Source organism: Ctenopharyngodon idella, chromosome 5, assembly GCF_019924925.1.
Source record: "Ctenopharyngodon idella isolate HZGC_01 chromosome 5, HZGC01, whole genome shotgun sequence".
In the NCBI taxonomy this organism is placed as follows: Eukaryota; Metazoa; Chordata; class Actinopteri; order Cypriniformes; family Xenocyprididae; genus Ctenopharyngodon; species Ctenopharyngodon idella.
This window is the reverse complement of record NC_067224.1, coordinates 10,215,058-10,230,716: the sequence shown is the minus strand read 5'-3', so window position 1 is coordinate 10,230,716 and position 15,659 is coordinate 10,215,058. Positions and strand designations below refer to the sequence as shown.

General features: G+C 35.5%; 1 protein-coding gene across 1 annotated transcript in view; it reads left to right on the top strand.

The window, feature by feature from the left end:
* npr2 (natriuretic peptide receptor 2) overlaps positions 1-15,659 on the top strand; it is a 51,590-nt gene extending 35,931 nt beyond the window's left edge. Inside the window, exons 13-22 of the mRNA XM_051893881.1 lie at positions 320-479; positions 581-736; positions 824-992; positions 4,602-4,748; positions 5,318-5,441; positions 8,446-8,514; positions 8,812-8,986; positions 9,772-9,870; positions 13,081-13,172; positions 15,174-15,659. Of these exons, the coding sequence (XP_051749841.1) occupies positions 320-479; positions 581-736; positions 824-992; positions 4,602-4,748; positions 5,318-5,441; positions 8,446-8,514; positions 8,812-8,986; positions 9,772-9,870; positions 13,081-13,172; positions 15,174-15,236 (1,254 nt within the window). The 3' untranslated portion in view covers positions 15,237-15,659. The remainder of the gene's footprint in view (positions 1-319; positions 480-580; positions 737-823; positions 993-4,601; positions 4,749-5,317; positions 5,442-8,445; positions 8,515-8,811; positions 8,987-9,771; positions 9,871-13,080; positions 13,173-15,173) is intronic.

Sequence of the window (15,659 nt, the reverse complement as noted above, 5' to 3'; positions counted from 1 at the left end):
GTTACTGTTTAATGGAAAAGACAATAACCTTTTATTGTAATTTCTGTATTATGTCTTGCAAAGGTAATTATGAAATATGTTCTTTGGCTTCTATTGACCCAGTAATTTTCTTAATGATTTGAGCATACAAAAAAGTATTATTAAGAATTACAATATGTAATACACACGTTTAATGTTCATTGTTTTACATGTCCTACTTTCTCATGAAACAATTATATGCTACAGAATGTTTTTTCAGTGGTTCATGTGTATTCTGCTCTATTTGCCCCATAAAATGTGGACAAAGACATAATGTTCTTTTTAATGTTTGTGCTGCCAGGGAATGAATTATCTGCACAACAGTTACATTGGCTCCCATGGCAATCTGAAATCATCTAATTGTGTGGTGGATAGCCGCTTCGTTTTGAAAATCACAGATTATGGTCTGGCAAGCTTCCGTTCATCCTGTGAAAATGAAGACTCACATGCGCTGTACGCAAGTAAGAATCTGTTAAGATTTTCTTTTGTCTTGACGCATGAAACATCAATTGATTGTTGTCCAGAGCTGATAAAAGATTTTGTGACCGAACTGATTTTTCAGAAAAGCTATGGACAGCTCCGGAGTTGCTAATATATGATAGGCATCCTCCCCAAGGAACCCAGAAAGGAGATGTGTACAGTTTTGGGATCATACTACAGGAGATAGCACTAAGGAATGGCCCATTTTATGTTGAAGGCATGGATCTCAGTCCCAAAGGTAACATCTCCAAAGATCAAGTACATTAAAACTAATTTGTTGTACACCACTGACAAGCATTTTTGTTTTGTTTTTTTTTTGTTACAGAGATAATCCAAAAGGTGCGGAATGGTCAGAAGCCGTACTTCAGGCCTACCACAGATAACAGCCTGCACTGTGAGGAGCTGACTATCTTAATGGAAGGCTGTTGGGCTGAAGACCCTGTAGAACGACCTGATTTCAGCCACATCAAGATCTTCATTGCAAAATTTAACAAGTAAGCACTGCACCCTGCTAAACAGCACTTACATTTGTTACTATTTCATATATGCCTTGACAAACATGGATAGTTAACCAATGAGTCTACATAAAATTGTTTAATGTAGGGCAATATGTAAATTCATAATTTTTTAAAATAGACTCAATTAAATAATTCCAATATATTAACTGTATTTCTATCCACATTGTTATATATTTCTATTAGTGCTGTCAAACGATAAAAAAATTCATTCAAGTTTTTAATATATTTTTATATTGTAATAATTTCACATTTAATCTCAAAATTAGTGTAGAAATAACATAAAGACAGTATATTTTATATATTTTGTCTAACAGGTAGGAAATTGAATAAAGTTCTCAAACACTTCATAGTCTTCACTGCATAAATTATACATTAAATATAGATTAATCCTTATTAAAGGGTTAGTTCACCCAAAAATGAAAATTCTGTCATTAATTACTCACCCTCGTGCCGTTTTACACCCGTAAGACCTTCGTTGATCTTAGGAACACAAATTAAGATATTTTTGTTTAAATCCGATGGCTCCGTGAGGCCTACATAGGGAGCAATGACATTTCCTCTCTCAAGATCCATAAAGGTACTAAAAACATATTTAAATCAGTCCATGTGAGTACAGTGGTTCAATATTATTATTATAAAGTGACGAGAATATTTTTGGTGCGCCAAAAAAAAACAAAATAACGACTTATTTAGTGATGGCCGATTTCAAAACACTGCTTCAGGAAGATTCAGAGCGTAATGAATCAGCATGTCAAATCATGATTCGGACCGCGTGTCAAACCGCCAAACTGCTGAAATCACGTGACTTTGGCGCTCCAAACTGTGGATTCGACACGCTGATTCATTACGCTCCGAAGCTTCCTGAAGCAGTGTTTTGAAATCGGCCATCACTAAATAATTCGTTATTTTGTTTTTTTTTGGCGCACCAAAAATATTCTCGTCGCTTTATAATATTAATATTAACTCACTGTACTCACATGAACTGATTTAAATATGTTTTTAGTACCTTTATTGATCTTGAGAGAGGAAATGTCATTGCTCCCTATGTAGGCCTCACGGAGCCATCGGATTTAAACAAAAATATCTCAATTTGCGTTCCGAAGATTAACGAAGGTCTTACGGGTCTGGAACGGCATAAGCGTGAGTAATAAATGACAGAATTTTCATTTTTGGGTGAACTAACCCTTTAAAGCTTTAAAAGTTATTCAGTCAAGAGCAATGAGTGATTTTCTCTTTTTCTTTTGTTGCTTGATTAAACTTAATGGCAGACTGCAGCAGGTTTATTAGGCTGCTCTCACTGTAACTTCTCTAACTCAAACTGATACTTAACAAAATGGCATAATTTTGTGTGTTTTTGTCCATTCAAGAGCAAAGGAGAACTCAGTGTCTGAAGTCGTGTGTGTCTGTCACACAGACAGGAGATTCACAGACAACACGCCACTGAGTTCTCTTTTGTGTCTTGTTGCGCTTGAATAGTTATTCATGCAGAAAGCATTTCCATGATCATATAATGTAAGGCTGGCTAAAGGATGACAGAAATATACGCGATAAACTGAAAACATTAATCGCATGCGTTAACACATTAATTTTGACAGCCCTAATTTCTATATCAGTTCTATATTATAAGTTCATGATGTGGACAGTCAAGCTGTTTGTAGTCCGACACCTTTTTCTGCCCCTAATGGTTGATGGGAAATAACTGCTGCTGGCCATCAGCTGTTTTTTTTTTTTTTTTTTATGTTTAAGGAATCTGTGCATCACTACTTTGAAAATAAATCCTTACCTTCATTACAACAGACCAATAACACAAATGCTGCTCACTCTTTTTCTGAAATGATTCATTGTTACATTGTTTTGACCAGTTGACCATTTCTCCTTCACACAATTAAACACACAAATGAAAAACCCAGGAATTACATGGATATGCAGTCAATATCATCTCACTTTTCCCCCCGGTTTCACAGACAAGGCTTAAGGTAGTCCTAGACTAAAATGTTTTGCATGTTTGAGCTGTTTTAACTGAAAGCAACTTGCACTGACATATCTTAAAATATTTCAGAGCCATTGTTTTGTTTCAAGAGTTATGTTTTTTTTATATAAAAGCTACTTAAATACCCTAATTGAAATAAGGCCTAATCCTGGCTTAGCCTAAGCCCTTTCTGTGAAACCGGGCCTTAATATAACAAACCACACAGACTGTGTTTTACTGCATGAAGTAGAAGCAGCATTGTATCTTTGAACAGAATGCAGCATCTGTCCTAGAGCTGACAGCTCATTGATAAACGGCCTATATTGATGTGAAAGCTTTCCTTGTTAATTCCCCAAAGGGGCACTTAAGTCATAGTTGACAGACGTTGACAAACTTCCACTAAAATGCCTTATATGTTTCACAAAGAAGCGGACCTTACAGCCTAGTCATCATTACATAAATGCATCTTGTTGACATTTGAGAAAGTTGAAATAAATCAGATATCTAGGTATAGACCAGGGCAGTGTTTCCCAAAATCATTGTAAGCCTAAGTAGATTGTATAAACAATTGCATGAGTCATCCTAGAATTACAGGCTGTTCCTCAAAGGCGTAGTAACTTAAGTGATACTTGAAAATCGCTGTAGATCTATGAGTGCTCTGGAATATTTGCTACATTGCTTACACTTTTTGCACTGTAGCTATAATATGACTGTATATATATTAAGATTTAATCAAATGTAATACTCTGTTACTTTTATTTAAATCAGTAGCCTGGACAGCCTTTAATTAGCTTTCCCTTTTAAGCAGGTGATTCAGCAATATTAGTATCACAAGATGAAAAAAGAGTAGAATGTGCTTTTGATCATATTAATGCATATAGCTTTAGTATAATGATTAGAGAAGTGCAAAATATTTTTTTTTGACATATCAGCATCTTTTAGCACACTAAGGCAGAGTGGAGTTTTAAAATGGTGTTAAACTTTTTATTAATATCATTTATGTATTTTATAGTTAGCTTCTTTCACTTGTGCTCTAATTTTTTTAAGCTCATAGAGGACCACAATGGAAATAAGCCTTAGATTGTATTACTTTATTGTGTTTGTTTATCCTCAAAGTTTTATTGTTGTATGGGCTTATTCTTGTACATTTAAAAAAAAAAAATAATTATAATAATTCTATTTTTTGTGGGTAGGAGTGAGATCTGACCCCTAAACAGAACAATATGATTCAGCAAACCACACACTAGCAGTACATGATTCAACCAGAATCGACCACACTTCATCATAACTGCGTTTTACCGCCTCATAAGATGCAACTATGCCATGCTCCTTCTGACTTATACTGTATTATAGCTCATGACTGTAGAACTGAGTACATTTTCCTGTTTCCTGTTTTCAGCACTATTCTCATGGTTGTTTCATAACCAGTCATATGCTTTGATATCCCCAATTCATCTTGCTGAATAATTCTTGGGTTACTAGCCAGTGATCTCACATAATTGTAATCTTCTACTGTAATCTGTCTGGTGTAATTATAATCATCTATATCTGCTATAATTACACATCAGATGTGGAACCAGGTGTCTAATGTTTTTTTGTTTTGTTTTTTTTGGCAGAGAAGGCAGCACCAGTATTCTCAGTAACCTGCTGTCCAGAATGGAACAGTATGCCAATAACCTGGAGAACTTGGTAGAGGAGCGAACACAGGCCTACCTCGAAGAGAAACGCAAAGCCGAAAATCTTCTTTACCAAATTCTTCCACAGTAAGAAACGTGTTGTGTAATATTTTCTTCTGCAAACTTTTAATTGGAGATTGAGAAAGAACAGCTATAAGTTCAAGAGTTCTCTTATTACTACATAACTTGCATGTGACGTAACTTCTACCATATTGGTTTGTCTCATCTAAAAATGATTATTAAAAGTCATTAAAAGTGGATGAGAACTTTTAAGATTGGCTTAAGATGAAACAGACTAATTATTATAAACTCTCTAAAAGAATAGCTAGGAATTAACCAAGATCTTTCATTTCTTTAATTAAATGAATTATTACTAATTGATCTCAAAAGTGATCTTGGGTCTTATTAACAGAAAGTCTGAGAGTCTCAGCTGGACAAAGCTCCCATATTTCAACATGCTGTAAATAATTTCAGATTTATTTATACCTTTGTTTTGTTTCTAGATAAGAATTTTTAAACAAAATTATTTTCTGCTTTCAGCTGTGAATTGTTAAACTAACTGATTGTTTGCTACTGCATGTCTGCTATTGTACTTGGATGTGTGTATGGAAAATAATTTTATGGTTCACTTGATCGTAACCTAATTCTCCCCACAGTTCAGTGGCGGAGCAGCTCAAGCGAGGGGAGACCGTACAAGCAGAAGCCTTTGACAGCGTCACCATCTATTTCAGCGACATAGTGGGCTTCACATCAATGTCTGCTGAGAGTACACCATTACAGGTCTGCACATTAATTTTTAGATAAAAACTCTGTGTAACTATTCTAATAAATATAAGATGTTTAAATAAACAGTGGGCTAGGTTGTGTAACATGCATTAGACTACTGTGATCTGGCATATTTCACTGGGAATGTTTACTCAGTAAAAACAAAATGAATGATCAATGCACATATTTCATATTTTGTCTAATCTGTTTATCTGTGATTGGACTGAATATAACCATATTTAGTATGCAACTATCCTGCAATATTTTATGATTATGCAAGCACTATGCATCACTGCTATTGCAATCAACATATCTGACCTTCATAATGTCAAACAGAGATATAGACTGTCGCATTCTCCGGTCTGAGTTACAGAAAAGGCATTCCTTCCTTTGCATTCCCATGTATTTTGACACAATGATCTCTTTTTGACGAGAGGTTGCAAACCCCAGTTTTGCCCCAAGATGGTCATGTATTCTCCTTTAATGCTTGGGTATTAATATATTTGTGCCAGACATTCCATAATGTTTTGCAAAGAAGAGGATGTAATTTAATTTGCAAATTTAAAGACCTTCAAAAACTTCATTTTCCATCCCCCGGAATACATCCACATATATATATATATGTACAGTGCTTAGCGTAACTGAGTACACCCCCTTTGAAAAGTAACATTTTAAACAATATCTCAATGAACACAAAAACAATTTCCAAAATGTTGACAAGACTAAGTTTTATATAATATCTGTTTAACTTATAACATGAAAGTAAGGTTAATAATATAAGTTAGAAAACAAAATTTTCAGTTTTACTCAAATTAGGGTGATGCAAAAATGAGTATACCTCACTGAAAGTCTCTGGAGCAAAGCTAAATTTTAGACTACAAATGTCTAATTTAACAAGAATTCAACCACAGGTGAGTCTAATTATTCATTACACAGGTGTCCAGCAGATAGTTGACTATAAAAGGGTGTTAAAACCCTTTCCCATTTCATGCTGTCAGCAATGGCACCACATGGAAGAGAAATGTCACAAGACCTGAGAAAGAAAATAATTTCTTTACACCAGAAAGGTGAAGGCTACAAAAAGATAAGCAAAGCTTTACTTATCAGTCAGAATACTGCAGCAATAGTGGTACAAAAATTTTAAAAAGATGGAACTGCAACCATCTCACAGAGATGTCCAGGTCGTCCATGGAAGTTAACACCTCGACAGGAGTGTCTTCTGATGAGAAGGGTTGAAGAAAATCGGCATGCAAGTTCACTGCAGTTATCTAAAGAAGTAGAAAGCCAAACTGGGGTGACTATTTCCCGTGACACAATATGGCGTACACTGCAGAGGAATGGCATGAATGGGTGCCGTCCATGAAGGAAGCCTCTCCTAAAGCCCAGGCACAAAAAAGCCTGCCTAGAGTTTGCCAGGGCCCATGCTGACAAAGATGAAGACTACTGGGACTCTATACTTTGGAGTGATGAGACCAAGATAAATGTTTTTGGAACTGATGGCTTCAAAACTGTATGGTGTCGCAAAGGTGAGGAATACAAAGAAAAATGCATGGTGCCTACAGTGAAACACGGTGGTGGCAGTGTCCTTGGCATGAGTGCTGCTGGTGTCGGAGAGCTGCATTTCATTGATGGTATCATGGATTCACAGATGTACTGCTCTATACTGAAAGAGAAGATGCTACCATCACTCCGTGCCCTTGGTCGTCGTGCACTTTTCCAACATGACAATGATCCTAAACACACATGTAAGGCCACTGTTGGATTTCTGAAGAAGAACAGGGTGAAAGTGATTCATTGGGTTCAGATCAGGAGCCAATCGAACACCTATGGGGAATTCTGAAGAGACAAGTTGAGCATCACTCTCCATCCAGCATCCAGTCTCTAAAAGAGGTCATTCTTGAAGAATGGAAAAAGATAGATGTTGCAAAATGTCGCCAACTTGTTCATTCCATGCCTAGAAGAATTGGTGCTGTCATTAAAAATCATGGAGGCCATACAAAGTACTAGATGTAGTAGTTTTTGTTGTGGGGAGTACTCATTTTTGCATCACCCTAATTTGAGTAAAACTGAAAAATGTGTAATCTAAGTTATAATATTAACCTTACTTTCATGTTATAAGTTAAACAGGTGTTATATTAAACTTAGTCTTGTCAACATTTTGGAAATAGTTTTTGTTTATATAAAGATATTTTTTTAAAATGTTACTTTTCAAATGTTACTCATTTACGCTGAGCACTGTGTATATATATATATATATATGGATGTATGTTTCTCAAAAGTATTAATTTCTTTAGGGGTAAACTTAAGTGGAAAAATTTGCATGCTCCTTTAAATTATGAGACATTTGAGGCCATTGTTGATTTATTTATTTATTTATTTTTTTTTTTTTTTATTATTCTGAACTCATAGTTTAACTGAGTTTGAAATGTTACTCTGAAATTAGATCAAATACAGACAACAACACTGAACCGTCATAATGTTTGGATCACATTGCAGTTCAACAGCTGTTCAAGGATGCAGTGGTAAAATCCTGCAATGTTTCAGTGATTAAGGTTATAGCATGACAACCTCATAATGAAGTTGGCCTCCATGTTTAATTTATCATCTTTTCTGTTCTATGTATGCAAATATATCTCTCTGTAAAGCCTCTTTCTGGGCATACATCCAGAAGGATGGGATGGGGGGAGAGGACTGGGGTGGGTTAATGGTTTTAACATGAAAACATTAAATTGTTTATTATAATTGTTTTAAACAACAAAACAATCATATATATATACATACATACATATATATTCTTTATTTTATTTATTGATTTTTTTTTGGTAATTTAATGCAATAAAGCTTAAAAAAGTACTACCACTATAACACACAGCCTCCCATGGCTTATTGCTTTATGAGACATCTTGAACATCAAGTAATATGATCTGTTACAAAAGCCTTCATTATTTTATCATGTTGTCATACTAATGTCAGTCACAGCTTAATTCTGCTCTTAACAGTGTCCTTTGACTCTCTTCAGGTGGTGACACTGTTGAATGATCTCTACACATGCTTTGATGCCATCATTGATAACTTTGATGTATATAAGGTGAGCGTCTTTTAATTCACAGTGCAGTCATTATATCTTTTCATAAATAATTGTTACCACAGTTACTATACATTATATTTATTATCTATCTATGGTTATACCCTTCAAAAGCATGAACTCAAACACGATAAGATGTGGAATGTGCTTTTGATCATATTAATACATAAAGATGAATACCTTTATAATGCACTATATACAGTATATAGTGCTCTCTTTCTCTCTCTCTCTCTACATATATATATATATATATGCAAAAACTTTTTGCAGATGGCTTTGTGCATGTTCTTGTCATTTTAGGTGGAGACGATCGGTGATGCATACATGGTGGTATCAGGTCTGCCTGTGCGGAATGGGAAGCTACATGCACGTGAGATAGCTGGCATGTCTTTGGCTTTACTGGAACAGGTTAAAACCTTCAAAATCAGACACAGACCCAACGATCAGCTACGACTGCGGATAGGAATCCACACAGGTATCTGTTTCACAGATTTCATTCATTTTAGGTTTAATGACATTGATGTGTTCATTTAGTATTGTACTTTTTTGGCTTTAAGAAAACCATGGCAAGGACAGATAGTTATTGTGTAAAACAAATGAATATGAATATTAGTACAGTAATTTATAAGAAAGTGTTCAGAGGTTGCTGTCAAATTTGTCTCCCCTTTTTCACCTAAAATTGAAGATTTTATATGAGAAAAAAAATCACACATTTTCTCCATGTAAGGATATTTACAGAATTAATAGATTAATATTTTCTGTAAACTTCTTTTTTTCTGTAAAACCTTAGTCGTCTTCCCAATTAATGCTCCTTCATGTTTCCATTAAAGGATATATAGTATACTGTATATACGTATATGGCAATATCTGAAATCCTTGTACTTGTGGGGGCATTTTAAGGTCCCTATGAAGAAAAGAGATTATAAATCATACAGAATTATGTTTTTTTGAAAATGTAAAAATGCAGAAAGGTTTCTGTGATGAGTAGGTTTAGGGTTAGGGGATAGAATATATAGTTTGTACAGTATAAAAATCATTGTCTATAAAATGCCCCCATAAAACATGAAAACCCAACGTGTGTGTGTGTGTGTGTGTGCAGTTGAGATGCAAGGAACGTATCTGATTGCAGGTTGTTGCTCTCAAATAGAGATGATTTTTTCAACCTTTGAGGAAGCATTAGAACTCTGTATATGTAGTTACTGGATTCCTACAGTGAATTAATCACCCTCTCTGCTGCATGTGTGTGTATCTGTTGAGCAGGGCCTGTATGTGCTGGTGTAGTGGGTCTTAAGATGCCCCGGTACTGTTTATTTGGAGATACTGTCAACACAGCATCCCGCATGGAGTCTACAGGGGAAGGTTGGTGACAAAAATACATTTTTTTGATCTTTGTTCAGAATGCAGAATTTTTACCAGACTATGACAATGCAGCATGAAACTAAAGCCACTTTTCCACCGTCGGGCCGACCGGTTCTAAGAATGGCAAGGAACGGTTCCAGTTATATTTCCACGGTTGGAAATATTGGTTGGCTGACCGGTTGGTTAACATGCTGGTAGAGTTCTAGTAGTGACGTTGCTACTCAGGATTGGTCACTTGTCTGTTGCCTGGCTACCAGTTTCTCTGTTGCTGGCCAAGCGCGCTATTTGAGCGAAGTTAACACAAGTTAATAATAAAATAAAAACAAATATCTGATCATCCTCTGTAACATAATCACTGTTTACATCACTTTACGTCTATAAACTCTTGCATTACCAAGGCAACGACTGACAAATTTTTATTACTTTCCAAAGAGCTCTGTTATCAGCCCCACAGCGGAAAATTAAACCATATCTGTACCGATCGGCACATAATGGAATGGTTAAGCAACGAAAACAGTTTGGCCCAACTGTGGAAAAATGACTAAAGTTAACTACATCTTTGTTTTGTGATTTTGATTTTTTTTTTTTATATAAAATGATTGCAGAACTGCCCCGTAGGTGCATGGTGATATGCACTAAGAATGTAAATCACCATTAAACAAGAATGGCACGCTTCTTCTTAGCATCTGTTTCCACGCTTGGTTGAGAATGTCTTTGTGTGGTCACCTTTAACTCTGAGTTTCATACTCTGGGTTGACGGAACGTTTTTTTTTTTAAACTGCATACCTCAAGTAAGCAAGGTTTGGGTTAACCAACTGAGAGTCCAGGGTATATGTGACGGTAAGTTAACCTTGTTTTCTGGAATACCCCGTTACACACTGCAACCAAACAGAGGAGGAGAAATGATGCAGGAGTACAATTGTCAATAAAGTTTCATTGGGTTCATGGAATCCAGCATAATTGTGTAATTGTGAATGGAGAGAAATGGCAATTATTCATATGCAATGCCGTTCAAAAGATTGGGGTTGGTAAAGTTTTAAAAAAATGTTTTTAAAAAGAAGTCTCTTATGCTCACCAAGGCTGCATTTATTTGATGAAAAATATTGTAAAAATAGTAATATTGTGATATATCATTACAATTTAAAATAACTTTTTTTGTTCTATTGTAATATAGTTTAAAATGTAATTTATTTCTGTATTGATGGCAATGCTGAATTTTCAGCAGTTATTACTTCAGTCTTCAGCGTCAGACTCTCCCTTGAATTTTTATTTTACAATTTGACCTCTGGTGACCAGGGAGATGGTGTGGTCATGGACAGGCGGGGAGGATCATGGGGGGTTGTGCTCCTGTAGCTAACCTTAATAAATTTTTCTAATTTTAAATTAAAGAGTAGAATAAAATTATAGGCATTATTCATTAAAATTAATTTATATCATTGTGGCTCTCTCTCTCACACACACACACATAGACACACCTACAGTCCCTGCGTGCCAAACTACCGAAAATTATGCCTTCAGAGGGCACTGAAGTGTTTAATTATTATCAACATTTTTTTTTTTTTTATAGGGAATAAATGAGTTCCAAATGACAATTTGTGGAATGTCCTTAAACACTAATCAAAGAAATATACTGTCTGTTCTCTTCATATTAAAGAACATCAAAAGATGCGCTTGAACTGTTCTTCTGGCCTTGTTGAACAAGAGCGAAAAATGACGAAACCTTGCTTGACTGTGTGCAACGCATTACAATAATACAATCAGTTCTGATTGGTCAATCACTGTTATATAGTTCATTAATTGTCATATAGTCACAATTTAATTTACATGATTAGTTTTACATAATACTCAACACTGTTAATCTAATGGGGATGGTGGTTTTACAGATGGGATGCTTTTTGTCATTTTTTTCAACAAGGGGGATGCCATCCCCCACTTCCCCCTTCAAATCGAGTGTCATATGACTTCAGAAATCATTGTAATATGCTGATTTGGTGCTCAAAACATTTCTTAACAGCAGTGTATTCTGAAAAGTAAAGATGAAAATAGCATCCATCATTTGTGAGTTGTATATTGTTATCTTAGAAACATGCTAACAGAAAACTCTATTGGAATCTCCCAAAAGAATTGATATTCTCACGCACTTCACGTGACATTTGCAGTTTGCATGTGAATGATCATTATGAAAGTTTCTGCCTATATAGAATGTATAAAATCAGTCACTTCTGTAATGGTTAGGATGCCTTAGAAGGTAGCTGTCTCTGTAGACAGCGATGGCAGCTCACTAGGGTTTGGAACAGAGCTGCTCAGTAGTGTTGAATAAAACTTGAATATGCGTTTCACCCTTTTACAAGTAACAGCTGTTGTTCATGAGACATACCACATGTATCGACTCACAGACCACTTCCTGAGGTGGGCTTCATTAATAATTAATAATTAGTGACAAGGACACTCAACATGTATCCACTTTGATTTATAACATGTATACAGCTTAATGCACACACTTAAAGGCCACACCTTATGGAGCTTGTATGTTGTTCTTCTTATAGACAGGACAGATTGCCCATTACTATAGGCTCCATTTGTGTAGAGTGTCTGTCGTCATTCTTAAGTGTGATGAATCATCTTTTATCAAGCACGGTGTCATTTGTCACTCACAGCTGTGCACTTACAGTGATTGGCTGTGACTTTTAAAGGGATAGTTCATTCAGAAATGAAAATTCTGTCTTCGTTTGCTTACCCTCATTTCATTTCAAACTCAAATGACTTTCTTTCTAATAGAGAATAGGCAGAATTTTCTGAACAAAGCATACAGTGACCAGGAGCTGTGTGGTAAAATTGAAGCTACTGTTCATCTCACCTCAAGTCTCATAGTGCTTGCACATATTAAAACTTGGTGCATTGAGATGTGTTGTGCTAATAATGACATCAAAATACTTTGAGTTTGAGTATGTGCAAATATGAATGAGATTTTTAAACTACCACAGAAAGAAATGTTTTTGCAAATAACGACTAAAAAAACATGGTATTTTTTATATCCTTTTTGGAGCTTGACAACCCCTATAGTCACTATACGCTTATGTTGTATGGAAAAGTGCAGATTTTACATTCTTCAAAATATTTGTGTTCCACAGAAAAAGAAATGTTTTCTAAATGATAAATAATTTTCATCTTCGGTTAACTATTCATTTATGATTATCATTTCCTTCACAGCTCTGAGGATACATGTGTCCTCGGCCACCAAAGAGGTGTTGGACGAGTTCGGCTACTTTGAACTCCAGCTGCGAGGAGACGTGGAGATGAAGGTATGGAGCTCTAGTTGTGCTTGCTTTCAGAAGTGATTACAACGTGTGTATATATATATATATATATATATATATATATATGTATATATATGTTTGAATTTATTTAATGAATTTATTTATTTATTTATTTTGCTCCTGTGAGCTATTTTGTGCAAGTAATTTTAAGGAATGTGTACAGATTTTCTAAAGGATCTCACTGGGAATTTTCTTATAGATTCCAGCATAACACAAAAATAAAACTAGATATTTTAGAACACAAATTATTTTGATTATCAATCCCCTGCAGGACATCAAATGGAATTTAAAGGCAATATTTCAGTGTTTTAAAACGCAGAGTTCTGCTAAAAGGTTAAATAATATCTAATGACTCATTTTAAAGGGGTCATATGATGTTCTTTTATGTTTTCCTTTTCCTTTAGTGTGTAATGTGTCTATTTGTGCATGTATACGATCTGCAAAGTTACAAAGCGATTTATTCTAACAGAGCACACTGATCCAGACCTGCCTAAAATGCCTCGATCGAAGTCCAGATATTACTTTCTCAAATGTCCATTTCACAATGTAAAAATATTAGCATAATGCCCTCCCAAAGGCATACCCAAAGAAAGAAGGTGAGCTTTCCGTGACATGAAGTGTTGTCGTCATGTCGTGGAGACGCTGTGTTTGGCTGCAAAAGCAAAACCTCTTTTGCTTTCAGAGGTTAATCAGAGGTTAAGATTTAATTATTAAGCTGTTCCTGAGCAGTACAACCCCAACGGTTTGCTTGTGCACAATGCATTTTACAGAGGACAGCTTCCTGAATCTGGGAGAGTACAACGCAGGCTACATACAAAGACACACATTGTACCACTGAGAAACGTTCTGCTTAAGTCGCCTTATTCTATTACACCCAATAATCAAAACAAAGATTTTTTAAAATATAATCATATGACCCCTTTAAATCCTGCAGGATTTTTGTGCATCCAAATTTTATTCGATTCTTAGTGGATTTTTGATCAATTCTGTTTGAATCCTTGAGGATTAGCTCCAAACGATGCTTCCAATAGGAATCCCTGTAGAAAATCTTTTATGATTTTTTTTAATAGGCATTATGTTAGACATCATAATGATGTTTTCAAATGACAAAATATCTGCTACATTCAATGCTACTTAAGTCCTGTGAAATCTGAACTTTTAGCAGTGCTTCATTGTGTTGATGTCTTTTCATTTCATATAGTCTCTTGATCGCCAGAGAGGACAAGCTTCCACCACCCTTCTGTGCAGCATTCTTTAGTTCAGTGCTCAGTTTATGGCCACATTTACACTGCAGGTCTTGATGCCCAATTCCGATTTGTTGACTATACCCGATTTTTTTAAACGACCAGCTTACATCTTTTAAAAGTGACCCATATCCGATATCTGCATTTACACTATTCCTTAACAACCCAAGATAGACATACTGACCCGGAAAAGTTTAGGCTTGAAAAGGAAGAAAAAATGGAGCGATATTCAATGGACACAGACAAAATAATAATACCAGCTCTTGCTTTCCACACCATTTTAAAAAAATCAGCAAAACATCAGGTTGAGAAGACTATGTAGTAATGTAATCGTGATCGTTTTCCACCTGAGTTGACGTCATTTGCCACCGTCACTTTTTCAATGATGTACGACTCACATTGACGGGAATATCCAATCTGTATGCTTACATGGCAGAGGCAAATGCATGTATCCGATTCATATCAGATTTATTCCCATGAATGAGGCCTGAAACTAATCGGAGAATATCGGAATACATGTGCTTTTTTCCTGCTTACACGTTTGTGGGTCAAATCCGATCTGTGCCACATGGGAGGAAAAAGTTGGAATTGGGTCACTTGAACTATGTAATGTAAATTTTGCCTTTGTCTCTGTGTTTTCATTAAGAAAGAGCATATTGCCCATTGTTGATTAGTTCCTCCAGTGAGCTGTATGAGTGCTCATTGATGCATGCTATTGATTGGTGTTGTTCCTCTCTTTCAGGGTAAAGGCAAAATGAGAACATATTGGCTTCTGGGAGAGAAGACAGAAGTCTATGTTATCTGAGAGCACTGCTGACGACAGGAAGTCACCAGAATCAGAGCCACTGCTTCTTATATTTGTTCTGTGTCTCACTCTTGCATAGAACAACACATTATAATACCTTTTGAGGGAGGTCAATTCAGGTATATTTCATACCTGCTTAAAAACTGCAAAAATTGTATAGTTGTGTTTTTTTAACAATGAAGTTTTCTTGTGCTGAGAGAAAAGTATGTCTTTCCAGGTGAAATTCTTATTTTTTTGTGCTTTCTATATTCAGATTTTTGGAAAGCGGTGATGTGTATTTGACATTTTCTTAAAGCGCTAAAGCGCATTAAATAGTGGTTTGGAAGACTGAGGACTGAGTGATGTTTTATCAATGTAATATTTGTATATATGTATATCCAAGACATTGTATGATATTTTGTTCAATAAACTGAATTAAAAGTA